The sequence below is a fragment of the Oryzias melastigma genome, linkage group LG5 (assembly GCF_002922805.2).
Source record: "Oryzias melastigma strain HK-1 linkage group LG5, ASM292280v2, whole genome shotgun sequence".
In the NCBI taxonomy this organism is placed as follows: domain Eukaryota; kingdom Metazoa; phylum Chordata; class Actinopteri; order Beloniformes; family Adrianichthyidae; genus Oryzias; species Oryzias melastigma.
Window position 1 is genome coordinate 35,294,639 of NC_050516.1, and position 17,785 is coordinate 35,312,423.

The 17,785-nt window shown below is 38.4% G+C and overlaps 1 protein-coding gene across 1 annotated transcript; it reads right to left on the reverse strand.

Moving 5' to 3' along the window:
• Window positions 1–317: 317 nt before the first annotated feature.
• tkta (transketolase a) lies at window positions 318–17,766 on the reverse strand. Its single transcript, XM_024269446.2, has 14 exons — window positions 17,322–17,766; window positions 16,605–16,722; window positions 16,422–16,535; window positions 16,247–16,344; window positions 13,177–13,368; window positions 12,972–13,090; window positions 12,653–12,849; window positions 12,410–12,574; window positions 6,284–6,440; window positions 5,684–5,814; window positions 5,521–5,604; window positions 5,320–5,413; window positions 3,756–3,878; window positions 318–1,232 (listed from the first exon to the last, which is right to left on the reverse strand). The coding sequence occupies exons 1-14, from the start codon at window positions 17,426–17,428 to the stop codon at window positions 1,045–1,047; spliced, it is 1,887 nt and encodes a 628-aa protein (XP_024125214.1). The 5' UTR covers window positions 17,429–17,766; the 3' UTR covers window positions 318–1,044.
• Window positions 17,767–17,785: the final 19 nt, after the last annotated feature.

Consider the following 17,785-nt stretch of genomic DNA (forward strand, 5'->3'; position numbering starts at 1 on the left):
AAATAAAGGCAGTAAATTTATATTCAATTATTAAGGCCAAAAGGTAGACTTCTGATTGGTGAGATTAGAGAAAAACAAACAGGAAGTGTTGCTATGGAAACAAATCACTAGAAGATTGACTAGCTGCGTTTCCATTACACTTTTGCGCAAAACTTTTTCGAAATTTCAGAGTTAATGGAAACACGACTATTGTGAACTTAGTGATATTATGTTCTTACCTTTAAAAAAAAACATTTTTTAGCTTTCTACAACAGTTAGACTAAATAATTTATCATAATTGAGCGCTTCTGCTGAAGAAACACACCCAGACAAGAAAAATCGTCAAAGTCAAATCCAGACCGATTTATTACAGGAAAGTAGGAGACATACAAAAGTTTAAGAAACTGAAAACTGTTGCAGCTGCAGCCTTCAGGATATTCTCTCTGTCCGCTGTGGACAGACCTGCAGCATTAAAGTGTGTTCATCAGGATGTATCCTGATTACACGTGGTGGTCAGAAGTATGTACTTCTGAAGCCACAAAAGCTGAGTCATGTTCGGGTCCTGTGAATTGTGGGTTTTGGTTACTCTCCAAACCACTTTCCTACCTCGGTTTGAAATTGTGCTCTATGCTTTAAAAACAACAACAACAACTCACTTAGCTTCTACTTGTTGTAGTATAAACCTACTTTAAAAAACGAGGCCCCGCCCACTAAACCATTTTTCTGGTCAACAGGGGATTTTAAACACGAAAGCATCACAAACATAGAAGAATGGAGTGCTGTATACAGTGAGCATCCAACAATGACAAACTCCTATTTCACTTCTGGACCAGATTTATGACAATGTCGACATCACAAGTGAGGGTGTGTGTGCAAAAATTGTGTCAAGAAAAGCACCAAAGGAAGGGACTGCTTAGAGGTAAACGGCACAAATTACAACACATTTAGAGCAAAATTCACAGTGAACAACTTTACCAAACTGCTGTGAATAGGAAACTACTTCTCATCATCATCTTCAGGGGGTGTAAGCTGGTGGCTGGCTGGGTGGGCGGGGCACGGAGGAAGTTACTTGGCATTGGTGGAGCTGCTGAGCATCTTGCGAATGGCCTGAGCGATGGCGTCGCGGTCTATGCCGTGCATCTTCAGCAACTCGTGCGGCTTGCCGCTGTGGGGAATGTGGGACACGGCCAAGCGGTGGAGGTTGAAACCAGACTCGTTGACCATCGCTGAAGACATGGCCTCCCCCAAACCACCTGTCAATCAATGATTGAGAACATGAGAGTACGACAAAAGGAATGATGTCAGTAAATCTGTAAGAGAGGCCGACAGTTTCCACATTCAAACTTAAAACATTCATCTTTGAACTGGCCTATTGTCAGATTAGTTAGTAATCAAAGAATATATCCACATCAGCTCTGGAGTTCTGTTCTCTATTCTCACTTACTTCACCTCTCCTCTTTATTGTTTATTATATTTAGTTCTCTGTGCTGTGTAATTCTGTTTGGTGCAGTGTAATTCACGTGTTGTTCCTCTTTGCCACTCCCCAAGCGGGAAGGATTTCCAATTCCTGGTGGAGCTCGTCTTCTTGGCCGTAGACCTCGCCTCTGGCTCATTTTGGTTGTGGGCCTCGCCTCTGGCTTGTCTTGGCCGTAAACTTCGGCTCTGGCTCATTTTGGCTGTGGACCTCGCCTCGGGCTCATTTTGGCTGTGGACCTCGCCTCTGGCTCGTCTTGGCCGTGGATCTCGACTCTGGCTAATTTTTGGCCGTGGACCTCTCCACCGGATCATTTTGGCCGTGGACCTCGGCTCTGGCTCTTCTTGGCCGTGGACCTCTCCACCGGCTCATTTTGGTTGTGGGCCTCGCCTCTGGCTTGTCTTGGCCGTAAACTTCGGCTCTGGCTCATTTTGGCCGTGGACCTCGCCTCGGGCTCATTTTGGCTGTGGACCTCGCCTCTGGCTCGTCTTGGCCGTGGATCTCGGCTCTGGCTAATTTTTGGCCGTGGACCTCTCCACCGGCTCATTTTGGCCGTGGACCTCGGCTCTGGCTCGTCTTGGCCGTGGACCTCTCCACCGGCTCATTTTGGCCGTGGACCTCGGCTCTGGCTCGTCTTGGCCGTGGACCTCGAATCTGGCCCATTTTGGCCATGGACCTCGACTCTGGCTCATTTTGGCCGTGGACCTTGACTCTGGCTCATTTTGGCCATGGACCTCGACTCTGGCTCATTTTGGCCGTGGACCTCGACTCTGGCTCATTTTGCCTGTGGACCTCGCCCTCACCTGTCCCCCAGTCCTTTTTGGCTAACCTCTATTCAAATACGTAGTTCAAGGTTCAGGGTTTTTTATTTGCCATATATGCAACAACGTACATTGAAATATATTGGAATTCGAGTGCAGAACTCTCAGAGTCACTGTTTGGGTTGAAAAGTAGGATTTCTGTTTAAATTGTATAGCAATTACAAAATATGTACATTCGAAAAAAAATAGAATTAGTTCTAGAATAGTTGTAGAGTTAGATAAGCTAATTCTTTTTTAATAGTCCTGGTAGATTGCCTGTCTGTCCGGTGAGAAGATCCCTCCTTCATGTGGACATCCTTGAGGTTTCATCTTTTTTTCAATGAATCAGATTTTTTTTAGGAATTTTTCCTTTCCGGGATGGAGGGTCTAAGCCAGGGGTTGGCAACCTTTAACAGTAAAGGAGCCATTTAGGCTCATGGTCTACTGATCAAAACCTAGAAGGAGCCGTATAGTTTTACTTTAGCCTTTATGAAATTTGGATTTACATTCATGACCTTCTTTTTTAAAAAAAATAAATATGATTTTTTTTCTATTTTTTGGCACAGGTAAAATCAATAATATAAAAAGAACCTAGCATCTCTTAAAATGTGATTTTTTTAAATTCATTTTTAAAAATAAAAGATGATCTGTGCGAAACAGGATCATCTCAATGCATCTCTATATCACTGACATATAAAACCTGGTTGAGCAAACATGACGTCTTCAGGTCAACAGGGATGTAAAAACCTACATAGTTTATCATCTATGCGCACCTCAGTCATCAATTTATACATTTAACTAATCTAAATTTAAAAAATGCTAATTAAATAATCCTTTATTTTAAAGAATAGATATTTTAGAGAAAGATAAAAGAGCCACATGTGGATCTGGAGCCGGAGGTTGCAGACCCCTGATTTAAGGGCAGGGACAACCTGTTTTATTCAGTCCGTTTAGTTTTTAGCTACTTTTTTATATTTTATGACCAACCTGCTTCTGTAAAATTACTGGCGTGAATCCCAATGAGGCAATTCTTTTCTGATATGGGCTATAGAAATAAAATTGAATTGAAATTAAATCTGCAAAAATAAATGTTTTTAATTAAAAAAGCACAAACTGATGGAAGCTACTCGTCTCGTGTGGTCCATGCCATCACACGGCGCAGGGCAAGTCCGACTGTGCTATCTAGGTCACAGTCGGCCCCACGGGCACATGCTCAGCTAAGGAAATCTGACAGCACTCCGCCTCTCCAACCCTAGCATTTACAAAACACACCACAGGAGAGGACACACAACAAGCCAGCCCAGCATCGGCCAGTGAGCAGCTGCCAACACGTTATGTCTCTGTGACCAAACCAATGGAAACGTGCCACCACAACACAGCCGAGGACGTGGACCAATCGCAGGGCCCTTCACGATCGTTGTGCTAGAACGCTTGTTGCCGCTAGGTTGGTGATGAAATATGCAAGAGCTGCACAGCTTTTTTCTTTTTAGATGAAAGCCTACCTTCGTAGTAGTGGTCTTCCACGGTGAGAATCCGTCCCCTGGTGGCACGTGTATGGTCGATGATGGTTTTGGCGTCCAGAGGTTTGATTGTGAAAGGGTCAATCACTCTGACCGAGATCCGCTCTGGAAAATATGCGTGTTTAAAACAATCATTTCTAAACATCTTAAGGGAAAAAAAATCCTTTTTACAACACTGTAACACACATGTGTCAAAGTCAAGGCCCGGGGGCCGGATCCGGCCCTCCCGGTAATTCTATCCGGCCCTCCAGATCATTGTATTTTATTGTTATTAATGGTCTGATGCTATCTTGTGCTTGTTTCTAACCTATAAAATTTTGACAAAATATGTTTTTATGTAGAGTAAAATAATGAAAGTTATTTAGGGTTTAAGTTGATTTATTCTGGAATAAAATTCCTGACGTTTTTTATTCACAGTCATGTTAAAATTAAAGTTAAAGTTTTAAAAATTAAGTTTTAGTGTGTTCAATACATGTTTTGTCTGTTCAGCCCGCGACCTAAGGTGTGACAGGTGCTGTAACAGGTGTTCTTATTGTTAATAAGACCTAGAAAAAAAACTTTGACATTTATCATAGTAAATTAGTTTATTACATTTATTTAAAGGAATTTCATATTCAGATCATCAAAGCAAACATGGAATTATTTTTGATGAAATTTGAACATTTAAAGAGGCTAAAACAGTGAGCAAGCTTTAGCACTAAAAAAGCCATTTAGGCCAGTTTTTATCCTGACCAAAAACCCAGCAAGAGCAACAACATCCCAAGAAAAATATTGGATAAATATTTATTGAACACACTAAAACTAAATTTTTAGAACTTTAAAACTGTAACTTTTTAACATAATTATAAATAATAAAAAGGCAGGAATATTATTCCAGAATAAATCAACTTCAACCTTAAATAACTTCCAATATTTCACTCTACATAAAAATATATTTTGTCAGAATTATACAATTTAGAAATTTGAGCAAGATAACATCGGGCCATTAATAACAATAAAATAAAATGTTCTGGAGGGCCGGATTCGGCCCCCGGGCCTAGACTTTATCTATCACGTGTGATTTACAGTATAGCTTAAATATTTACAATAACTAAATTATGGCTCTTTTATGTTTTCCTGTAAAACATTAAAACAATTTTATTATTTTTTTATTTTGTTTTTGAAAGCAGTTCCTTTAAAAATAAAATAAAATAAAAACATTTTCTTAAATTGAAAATGCAAGAAGGAAAAATTATATTTTCTATCATTTTTTTTTTTACTATCAAATATCAACATTACTTATTTGGTGTAAAATTGTTTTATTTTATCTTTACATATTCTGTACAGCAACTGTCAACATCATTTGTCTGACAGGTTAATAAAGAAAAAAAAAAAAATTTAAATAAACTCATTATTTACTCAATTTTTGGTCATTTCTCTTCAAAAGAGCCACAATGGAGGGATTAAAGAGCTGAATGTGGCTCCAGAGCCTCAGACCCCTATGATAAAATATTTGTTATAAGAATTAATTCATTTCAGATAAATAAGAATCCATGTGTTACACCACCTTTTTTCAGATGTTCAGCTGCAGCAAGGGCCTCATGCAAGGTCACTCCAGCTGCAACCACAGTCACCTGGTCCTCCTTGCTCTGATACACCACCTGACAAACGCAACGGCGTCCTCAGAATCACTTTGAATTTTGTGGTGTTTTCCTTTCAACTTCTTCTTCTTATTATTATTATTAGCTAGCATTAAAACGCTGCTCACCTTTGCCTGCCCAACGTGGAAATCCTCATTGCTGTTGTAGATGATGGAGTTGTCTTGGCGGCTGGTTCGGATGTAGCAAACACCCTAATTTGAAGGAGGGAAGTGACGTCACAAAGTAAAAGGCATCAGCGCCATGGTCACATCTGCAGTCGCACTGACTTACCTTTGTGGTTGCAGCCAGTTCCACAGCCTTCTCTGTGGACACTCCATCGCTAGGATAGAATATGGTCGCTGTGGGAAGGGTCCTGAACATAGCCATGTCCTCCAGACCCATCAGGGAAGGCCCCTCCTCTCCTATAACAGAGTACTGGTTGGTTTCATGCTTCTCTTTTCTGAGATCATCGATACGAGCTGTTAAGTGGTCTGGTGAGATGATACATGCAGATGTCCAAAAAGAACAAAACAAAAGCCAGACCGCAGGCAGTGTACCTGCTCTGACACAGAGACACGGGGTCTCCGGCGGACAGCTTCCAGGGCAGACACGAAGGGAGAAAAGGGGGAGGACTGAGAAACAGCTGGAAGTCCAGAAGGAGCAAACATTCAGGAAAACCGGGTTAGAGGGGAAAAGAGAGAAAGGAGAGCTCAACAGTCACAATCAGAACTTTTTAGGTTGTGTTTTTCAGGGATCGTGTGCGCACAAGTTAAGGAACTGACGTGAGGGATAAAAAAAGGGGCTTTGTGAGGGAGTTTTTATTTTTTATTTTTTATGGAATTTGTGCGAGGGGTTGTGGTGTGCGTTGTTTGTTAGCATCACTCGACTAACCAGTAGACAGACCGCAGTGAGAGCCGCACAAGTTGATGTTGCTTTCAGAGATTGCTGCCATGCGAAGCTGGTCGTAGGCACGAGTGAAGAAGGAAGCAAGAGTGCTGGCAAATACCACGTTCCTCTCCCGGGCTGCACAGCCTATGGCAACACTCACCTGAGAAAAGACAAAAAAAACTAGAAAAGTTACATTATCTGCAATGCTTCTTGCTGAAAGTATTCACATTAATTGCTGAAAGGATTTGCTGAAAATGCAAAAGCTATTAGCAAAATGTTAAGTTTGCTAAAAGACTGGAAATTTTGCCAAAGAACTATGAAAGAACACTGATGTAGACCTAAATTAAAAAAAAAAAAAAAATTGGTAGGCAAATTGCTTAAAAATCCCTAATACATGCTAATTTTGTAAAAATATTTAGTGTGTTGATTAAATATGAGCTAAAATCCAAATTAGCCAAAAACATTAGCATGTTGCTAAAATAAAAGCAAAACTCTAAATTAGCCCAAAAAACCAAAGTACATGCCAAATTAATCAAAAAAGCTAGCCCATTGCTTAAATACTAGCTAAATTCAAAAATAACCTAAAATTCCTCAGTAAACTAAATTAGTCAAAAATGTTAGCATGTTGCTAAAATAGATATGAAACTCTTAACTAGCCTAAAAAAACCTCAGCAGATGCCAAATTAGTCAAAAAAGCTAGCTTGTTGCTTAAATACTAGCTTCACACAAAAATAGCCTAAAATTCCTCCATAAACTAAATTAGTCCAAAACGTTAGCATGTTGCTAAAGCAGAAGCTAAACTCTAAATTAGCCAAAAAAAAAAAACAAATTAAATGCTAAAGCCAAAAACGCTAGCCCATTGCATAAATATGAGCTAAACTAAAAAAAAAAAAAACTAAAATTCCTCAATAACCTAAATTAATTAAAAAAGTTAGCATGTTGCTAAAATAAAAGCAAAACTCTAAATTAGCCCAAAAGACCTCAGTAGATGCCAAATTAGCAGAAAAAAAAGCTAGCACATTGCTTAAATACTAGCTAAACTCAAAAATAGCCTAAACCACTTAATAAACTAAACTAGTCAAAAATGTTAGCATGTTGCTAAAATAGAAGCTAAACTTTAAATCAGCCCAAAAAACCTCAGTAGATCACAAATTAGCCAAAAATGTTAGCATGCTGCTAAAATATTAGCTAAGCTCCTATTTATTTTTGAAAATTCAAAACATAACCCATGAATATATTTAAAGGATTGTTGCTAATCTACTTACATTTTTTAATTTGAAGAGTTTTTCATTAGTTTACTATAGGGCCATATGAAGTTTATGAACACCAAAAATACAATGATGTCCTGAACAAGCTGAATGTTTTGATACTTACTAAGTATTCACACAATAAAAAAGAAAACGCACAGATACATATTTGCAAATTGTCTTGTTTTAACTACAAACATGATCAGATAAGATCCCACAGATGATTCAATCCAAAGCATCTGTGTGAAGATGCTTTTGAACTGAAGACCACATCAGGGAGAGGCGTTTTGCACCGATCTCTGCAGCTTATGTCACCATATGGGAAGAATCAACAGCATACCTCCTCTGACAAATAATTTCCTTTGTCCTGTCTCCTGGACTCTCCACAGTCCTGAAACTCATATGCTTTGGCAAAGAATAAAGCCTCTTTTTATTGTTGCAGTAAAATAATAATAATAAAAGACTGCACGTTTCATAAATACATTTCACTGCTCTTGATATTAGCCACAGTTTTCATAGCCTTTAACCTAAGATTTGTTTTCTGCATTCAGCCAGATGGTTCCATCCTCGGCACTGATTAATATTTTACTTCTGAATTCACTTGTCAGGTCTTCTTATCATCATAAGTGCGTCTGACCTACATTTGAAATGGTTGCTGCCGGAGCCACAACAGAACAAAAAACGATTGTAGGCAAATTACATCAAATTAAAAGGGACATAAAATAACGGCTGCTGCAAAGCAAAAAGGTGTTTTACGGCAGAAGGTGTCGCTGCGCATGAATTCTTTCAAAATTCAAATTTATTTGTTGAGCACTTTTCCTGCAACAAAACACCTTAAAATGAAATAATAAATAGTAAAAATGATAGGATAAATAGTGATAACAAACAAGGAAAACAACCCATAAAATCAAAATAACCCTTTAACACCAGCGCTCCAGTGTTTATGTTCTTTGATTTACTGTAATTTTTTTAATTGTTTGCACGATCAACGTAATTCCAGTAGATTCTGAAGGAGAAAAGCGGCTCGCGTGTTAATGGTTGAGAAGTTACAACATGTTAAAAATGCTGTGTTTAAGCGTCACTGGCGACGCCTTGGGTGTTAAAGGGTTAAAGCACGAGGAAATATAAAAATACTATAAAGCTAAGCTAAAAAGATGAGTTTTGAGTTTTTTTTCTCTAAAGTGCAGGGATGTCAAACTCAATCGCACAAGGGGCCAAAATCCAAAACGCACCTTACGTCGCGATCCGAACAGGATTAAAACTAAACTTTTAAAACTTTAAAACCATATTTTTTTTAACATAATTATGAACTAGATATATAGCATTACCTGCGTTAATGCTAGTGTGAATGCTGTTAGCTGAAATTGGCTGCTGAAGATGCTAGTTCTGATAGCTGAAGATGCTGAAATTGATAGCTGAAAATGCTGACGTTGATGGCTGAAATTACTGAAGCTGATAGCCTGCTAAAATATTAGCTAAATGTCAAGTTAACCAAAAAAATAAAAAATAAAAGAACTTAGGTTAGCCAAAAGAGCTAGCATGTAGCTGAAAAAAACTAGTCTAAGAAACTGAAAAAAGGCCTTACTTAACCAAAACAGCTAGCATGTAGCTAAAATATTAGCTAAGCTTCAAAACAGCCTAAAAAACAAACAAACAAACCCTAAATTATCTAAAACAGCTAGCATGTAGCTGAAATATTAGCTAAGCTTCGAAACAGCCTAAAAAACAAACAAACAAACCCTAAATTATCTAAAACAGCTAGCATGTAGCTGAAATATTTGCTAAACTCCAAAAGAGCCTAAAAATCTTAGTAAATGCCAAAATAGAGCAGAAAGCCACCATAATACCGATTTTTAAAACTTTAAATCCGTTACTTTTCAACATAAATATGAATAATAAAAAGGCAGGAATATTATTCCTGAATAAATCAACCTAAACCTTAAATAACTTTTAATATTTTACCCTCCATAAAAATTTATTTTGTCAAAATTAAACAAGTTAAAAATAAACGGAAGATAAGATCGAGCCATTAATAACAATAAAGTAAAATGATCTGGAGGGCCGGATCTGGCCCCCGGGCCTTGACTTTAACACATGTACTATAGAGCAGTGGTCCCCAACCTTTTTGGGGCTGTGGACCGGTCAGCCAGTGTGGAGCTATTCCGCGGCCCGGGGGTGGGGGTGGGGGGGGGTGCATTAAAAACGTTAATCCACTGTGTTATCATGTACAACTTTATTAGCTGGGTCCTCATGACGTCACAACAACAGCTGAACATAACATGACCAACATCGTTTCTACCCCAACACAATGCAAACTTTCTAAAGAAGTTTGTTTTTTGCTCATTTTGCTATCTTGAGATTAAATTTAACGGGATGTATCATGTGACGTGTTGCGGCCTTGACGTGCGTCAAGTGAGGATGTAAATGAGAAAATCCGGTAACTTTTCTAAATAAAACATTTTAAAAAAAATAAGATGATGGAGATTAATTGTTCTTTCTGTGCGCCCCGGTAACAAATGACCCCGGGGGTCGGGGACCACTGCTTTAAATGTAATAATGATCTCGTCAGTCATCTGACATCTGTGCATAATGGAGGATTGATAAAACACATAACGGCTCTCAATTTTGTGTCATGTCAGAAAAGCAAAAGCTTCAAGTGCAACATTTTAACTAAAAAATATTTAATTCCTCCCCCTGCACGTGCTTAGTTGCATGAGCCGTGTGACTGCCTCCTTTTCTCCTCATTCCCGAACCAAAAAAAAAAAATCCTCATCCCCGAACCGCCCTCTGCGCACTCGGAAATGTGTATCTGAATGGACGAGCATGTTTGAGCATTTCTATGACCGTTCTAAAGATTAGATTTGTTCGGGAAAGTCAGATATCTATGCAAACAGGTATGGGTGTGGGAATCACCTGTTTTCTGTCTGTTCTTCTGTTGCTGGCCTAGGTATGTGACAAAAATTTTCAAATTAGGTTGATTGCTCTGATATTTATATCACTGGAAAGGGCTGAAAGAGACCATTCCAACGGTATAAAGATCATTAAGATAGCTCAAAGAATAAGAAAGTTATGGCAAGTTAAGTGATCAAAAGTAGGGTATCATTTTATTCCTGAATAAACAGCAAAACAGTGATATTTATGTGACAGAAACAAGGATTAGAGTCTTTAAATTGTTGTAACTTTCTCATTTCTTGTCCAATCCACAAAAGGAGGGTATTGTTGGAAAGCTAATCAAGTGAACTACAAGAATTAAGTTGATTTAAATTTAGTATTAAATCAATATTAATGTCAATATGATCAAATAATCACACAGAAATCTGCTCCTGTATGCCTGTACACATTGCTTGCAGCCAATCAGCTTGCTAGATTCGGTCACGTGACCTCCCGTTCCAGCATTCAATTCTTCGGCACGGAGGCTTGCGAATTAAAAAACAGTATCTGCTAATTGTTTTTTCTCATGAAAATTACAGGAGATGTAGAATAAATCAAATATAAGTAGATGTGCTCGCATGTAAACTATCCACCGATTTAGCTACGCTCGTTCTAAGAAGGAGAGAACGCTGCAGCCTCGCGCGCAGGCTGAACAGCAGGTCTGGCAGAAAGTTCCGGCGCCGAAGCTGCACTTACGCGCGTGCCCTATTCCCAGCCATTCGCGGAGAAAGGTTCCACATGCAGCTTTTCTCGTGTGACACGCCGCTGGACTGCTTTAAGCGCTCAGTATAATCGAGAGAATCCGGTTGATTTTCAAAATAAAAGATTTCTGACTCAAAAACAAAAAAAAAAAAAAAAAAGTCCCTAAATTCTTCCGCGGCCCGGTGGCAATGGGTCTGCGGCCCGGTACCGGGCCGCGGCCCGGTGGTTGGGGACCACTGCTATAGAGGATGAAGCCCTCACATCCTTCTGGAATGTGGCCTCATCGGGGGTTTTCGTTCTGACCTCAGGCACCACCAGCACACCTGCACTTGAGCACCTCAGGGCTCTGGGAGGTCATAAACTAAAAGTACTTTTAATAAAAGTGAAAGTACAATTCCATTAAGACATTCATAATGTCATCAAATAGTCTTAAAATCGATCTGTTAGCTAGTATTTAAGCAACAAGCTAGCTTTTTTGGCTAATTTGGCATCAACAAAGGTTTTTTATGCTAATTTGGAGTTTAGTTAATATTTAAGCAACACACTAAATATTTTAGCAAAATTTGCATTTATTACGGATTTTTAAGCAATTTTAGTTCATTTTTTTTCAGAAATTAAGGAAAACTTCAGCGCTCTTTCATAGTTCTTTAACAAATTTTTCAGTCATTTAGTAAATTTAACATTTTGAAAATAGCTTTTACATTCTCAGCAAATCCATTCAACAATTAAAGTAAATTGCATCACCAATTTCAGCAAAAAGCTTCAGTATCTTTAGCAACAACTTTCAGCAAAAAACATTCTCACTATAGCAGATAATACAACTTTTTCAGCTTAGTGTAATTTTTCATTGATTTGAACATTTACATTTCAGACAGGGTGTTAAATTTTTCCGTAGCGCCCTCTTGAGTTTACAATCAGGATTGCTTCAATGTCAGATGTAAAATATTCAGTAAAATATAATAAACCGTTTTTTTTGTTTTGTTTTTAATGAAATACATTTTATTTGAAATCCATCGGCTTCTGTGAATTAATTTGTAATAATAAATGATTGGGCTACTTTGTTGGTTGAGTGATTTTTTCCAACTGAGAAAGAAACAAAACAAAGATGACAAGCTGACCAGAAGTTATGCTGCTGTTATGTTACTGGTCCGGCCCCCGAACCGAAATGGGTTTGACCCGCTGTTGTAGAGCATAAATCTGCAGTGAATTTGAGCTCAGAGCTTCAAATGGGTTTGATCAGGTTTCATACCATGTTCTGTTGAGCCACGTAGCACTCAACGAAGCGGTTCGGATGCTCATTCTTAAAGATCTCGGAGTAGGTGAGATTGTTGGTGTCTCCATCAAGCACCACTACGCGGTCGTTGTAGCGGCCCAACTTGGCCAGTGCCATTCCATAAGCCTTCCGAGTGGCAATCTGAAGAAGAAACATTGGTTTGTGACGCAAGGAAATCCTAAGAAAATAGAGATAGAGGACATGGAGTGAGTGAAACACCTTCTCTCCAGCCTTGTAGTTGGGTGCGCTCGGCATCCTGATGTTCCTCAGGCTTGCAGGTGGGGAGTCTTCCATCGGAGCGGGGGGATACAGGTGCTTACTGCTGCTCATGATGCGGCTCTGCAGATCCTTTATGACCATCTCTGCCATGTCTTTGGGCAGAGCTTTGGCATGCCAGCCCAGCTTATCCTCTGCAGCTGAAACAGATGAAAGCGGGAATTTACGGACGCTCTTTATTAAATTGGTCAGCGTCACAGTGGAGAGCCGATGCAGTGAGCGAGGGGGGGTATTTCAGAGAGGGGGTGGGGTAAACGGTTACCTGGAATGCCTTTGCCCTTGATGGTTTTAGCAATGATTGCCGTGGGCTGATGGCGCGGCTGACTCAAAGCCTTGCAAAGCTCCTCCACGCTGTGTCCATCCACAATAATGGCATGCCAGCTTTGTACACATTAAAAAACATAAAGATTAAAATGATAACTGCTACAACAAATACTGGAATACTGAATCTTATAGCGTGGGGTTACCCAAAAGCCTCACAGCGCCGCTGGTATTTCTCTACGTGATGCTGCAGAGGGGCAGGGTCACTTTGACCCAGGCGGTTGATGTCCAAGATGGCCACCAAGTTGTCCAGCTGGTAGTACGAGGCAAAAGACATGGCTTCCCAAACAGAACCCTCCGACATCTCGCCATCGCCAAGCAGGCAGTACACCCGGTAACTGGAGAGCAAAACCGGATAGGGTCACAGGAGAAATTCGGTCGGACCTTTTTGACATAAATCTTTTATTAGTGAAAACCTAGTTTTGTTTTTTTATTGTGTTTTTGGCTACTTGTTTAGTGTTTTCTATTTTTTATACTCCAATGAAAATTGTGTTTTTTGAGTTTTAGCTTTTGTGACATTTTCTGATGATGGGGGACAAATAAATACTAAAAAAATATGCTTAAAATTGCATTTAAAGTGTCTATATAGAATCTATGGTGATTCTCCTGCTGCTTTACGTACGTTTTTCAGCACGTAAAAACTTTAAATTTTGACTAGATTAGCAACGAGCATTTAAATATATTCATGGGCTATGTAATTTTCTAAAAATTGAAGTTTAGCTTCTATTTTAGCAACAAGCTAACGTTTTAGGCTAATTTATAATCTACTGGGGTTTTTTAGCCTAATTTAGAGTTTATGTTCTATTTTAGCTTTTGACTAATTTAGTTTACTGAGGAATTTTAGACTATTTTAGAGTTTAGCTAGTATTTAAGCAACAAGCTAGCTTTTTTGGCTAATCTGGCATCTACTGAGGTTTTTTATGCTAATTTGGAGTTTAGCTAATATTTTAGCAACATGCTAACGTATTTGGCTAATTTTTAATCTACTGAGGTTTACAGGCTAATTTAGAGTTTAGCTTCTATTTTAGTAGCAGGCTAACGTTTTTGACTAATTTATTTTACTGAGGAATTTTAGGCTATTTTGGAGATTAGCTAGTATTTAAGCAACGAGCTAGCTTTTTTTGCTAAGTTGGCATTTACTAAGGTTTCTTCCTGCTAATTTGGAGTTTAGCTAATATTTTAGCAACATGCTAACGTTTTTGGCTATTTTTTTATCTACTGAGGTTTACAGGCTAATTTAGAGTTTAGATTCTATTTTAGGAACAGGCTAACATTTTTGACTAATTTAGTTTACTGAGGAATTTTAGACTATTTTGGAGTTTAGCTTGTATTTAAGCAACGAGCTAGTTTTTTTTTTTTTTTGGCTAAGTTGGCATCTGCTGAAGTTTTTTATGCTAATTTGAAGTTTGGATAATATTTTAGCAACATGCTAACGTTTTAGGCTAATTTGATATCTACTGAGGTTCTTATAGCCTAATTTAGAGTTTAGCTTCAATCTTAGCTACAGGCTAAGGTTTTTGACTAATTTAGTTTACTGAGGAATTTGAGGCTATTTTGTAGTTTAGCTAGTATTTAAGCAACGTGCTAGCTTTTTGGGGGGTTTCCACAGCAAAATGAATCCCATTTTTCCAGATGGAATTTTCTGTTTTTGCATGATTTTATGTCTAGAGTGTGAATATAATGTGTAAAAATGACAAAATAAAGTTAGTGTTACATAAGTGCAGTTGAATGAAATGATATCAAATAAGCAAGCAGGTAGTCTTTCAAATTAAAATTACAGAAAATTCAAATATAGAGAAATACTGAATTTTAGATCCTAGGTTCCAAAGGGTTACAAATAAATATTTTAAATGTACATTTTTTATATTATGATTATTTGAAGATAATAAAAAGCTGGCAAATACTGTACCTAAAAAAAAAAAAAAGCGATTAATCGCGATCAATTTTTTTTACAGTTTGCAATTAATTTTTTTTTTTTTTTTTATTGATTCTTGGCCCTAATCTAAAGACATTAGTTTTTATTAAATTAAAATTTGAGTTGAGCACACCAATAACTCAAAATTTCAAGTTGATGACAACAAATCATTTTAAAAATACAGAATTTTTGTTAATCGATCTAACATTCCACTTTTTTCAGTGTATCCTGGAAGACACTAAAAACGTCATAATTATCAGAAAAAAGATCACCGGGAACAATTTTACAATAGATTAAAAGACGATCGAAGTGCAACTTTAGATATTTTTGGGGGTTTTCAGCTTTTAAATACATTGTGTAAGGTGTTCAAATACTCCAGAATTTGAATGAAGTAGCTTCTGCATTTACTTTAGTTCTTTTTTTTCTTTAGTTTCTTCTTGTGTCTCCGTTTCTTGGTTTCAATTTCCTTTTGGCAGATCATTGTCTCATGTTGGTTCTGGCCTCTGGCGATCTTGGAGTACTTTTGGATTTTTCTGCTTTAGCAGCAACCTTTGCTCTGCTTCATCTTCTGCATTTATCCTGCGTTTGGGCGCGGTGCCACTTGCACCTCACCACCCTTGACATTTCCATTAGATCCATGTATATTTAGCCTCCAGGGCTGATTTCCTCTCACCCATCAGTGAGGAGAGTTTCCAATCAAATAGATCTTTGCTGCGCTAAATGTTAAACCTCTTTCGGAATCGTTCCCCCATAATAATTTAATAAAAATTGTCTTTTCTTTTTATGTTTTCATCAGTAAAGGAAACAGTTTCAATAAAAAAAATCTATTTTAGGTGTAAAAGTATTTGGATTTATTTATGTTAATAAAGTGATCAAAAGACAAATTAATTTGTGTGACAAAAGCATCATTTCTGCTTCTGATTCTGCGATTAAATCTGCTTGGATGGTAAAAATAACCGAGCCTGTGATTATTAGAGCAGAAGAATCATGAGTGCAGAGCATGTATAGCTGCAGCACACCCACTGCATGTGCAACATCCTCTTTAAAAGACTGAAGCATCAGCTATTGCATAGGAAATACCGCCAGAGACGCTTGAAACACAAATCTTTAACATACTGTATTTTTTCAACCGTTAACAGGATAATTCCAGCAGATTTTGGAGAAAAGCGGCTTTCTCCTTCAAAATCTACTGGAATTATCCTGTTAACAATTCAAAACTTACAATAAATCAAAGGATATAAACATAGGAGCTAAAAAAATCTATCTAGCTGAGCATTTTTTATGTAAATTAAACACAATACCTGGATTTATCAAAGTATTTTCCAGTGTAAGCCATTCCACAGGCCACTCCAAGGCCCTGCCCCAGGGATCCAGTAGCTACATCCACAAATTGTTGTTTCTAAAATGCACCAAAAATGGTTGTTTTAGGGTTAAAAACAAAAAAAAAAACAATTCAATTTTCATGTGGACCCTCACTGGAGATGGATGGCCCTCCATGGGAGAGTCAACCTGACACAGACTGAGCAGATCGCTCTCTTTCAGGAATCCCGTTTCCACCCACATGGAGTACAAGGCGGGTGCGGCGTGACCCTAAAACGAAGAAGAAAGGACGAGGATCATCAAAAACTGAACGAGGAGTAGCCCATGTGCAGAGAATACCTTTGACAGAATGAAGCGATCGTTGTTGAGGTTTTTCGGATCCTCCGGGCGGTACTTCATGGTGTGGAAGAAAAGCACGGACATGATCTCCGCCACGCTGCAACATGATGTGGGATATCTGCAGGAGAATTCGGAATATTGAGTTATTCTATTAAATGGAAGACACTAAAATCCAGCAATATCAGCACTTTTGATATGGGATGTTGCAATCTACAAGTGTTTCTATGGTTACATTCTTTAAATATTGAGGACAAAAAATATTGTTTTAAGAATAAAACAGTTTTTAGCGTAAATTGCTCTAAAGTTTGGTCATGATTTAAATGTTATAAGAGTTTTAAGACATTTATTTTTTCATTTTTTTCATAATTTAAAAAAAAATATTTTTAGATATCTTAAATAATTGACCTTAAAACAATCAAAGGACAAATTAATTCATGTGACAAAAGCAACATTTCTGCATTTGCTTCTGCCATTAAATGGTAAAAAGCCTGTGAGTATTTCTGTATTCAAACTTGATTTAAATATTTATAATCAAAAAATGAAATTCTGTGGAGAGCCTAAACAAAGGGAGGACACCTCGTTCCAGTGGACCTTCATTGACGATGATGTCTGCATCTATAGATGCTTTAGTGTCTGCTTTCCTCATTATGTGCTCAGAAAGATCATGTTTTTTTGCCAAATCCTTCTTTGAATTTAGAGTGAAATGCAGCATCTCACCCGCTGCCTGCAGCAGTCGTCGCCTTGATGGCGTTGATCCGGAGGCGGTTGGCGATGTTCCTCAGCACCTGGACTGTCTGCTGGTCAGGTTTGTGGTAATCCTCCATGAAGGCAAAGTATTGAGTTCTGCAGCACCAGATGAAGTTGAGGAACAGAAATGTTTTGTGTGTTGTAAACGTTGGATGCTGCACCGGCGAGGGGTGAGTGTAAAAAGGGACGGAGGCAAAGAGAAAGAAAGGGGGAGGATGGAGACGAGGCTGGGTTTATCCTGCAGGGGGTGGGACAGGGTGGTGTCCACGCAGTGACGAGGAATGGGAGTTACTGTTAAAATGTGAAGGAGGTCCTTCTATTGGCTGCTGTGGGGCTGGGATGTTTACTGGGTGGGGGTGGTTGAAGCATATCAACTTAATTCACTCTGGCTTCACTGTCGACTCCAATAATTCATCCTCGAACCGTCAGGCGAG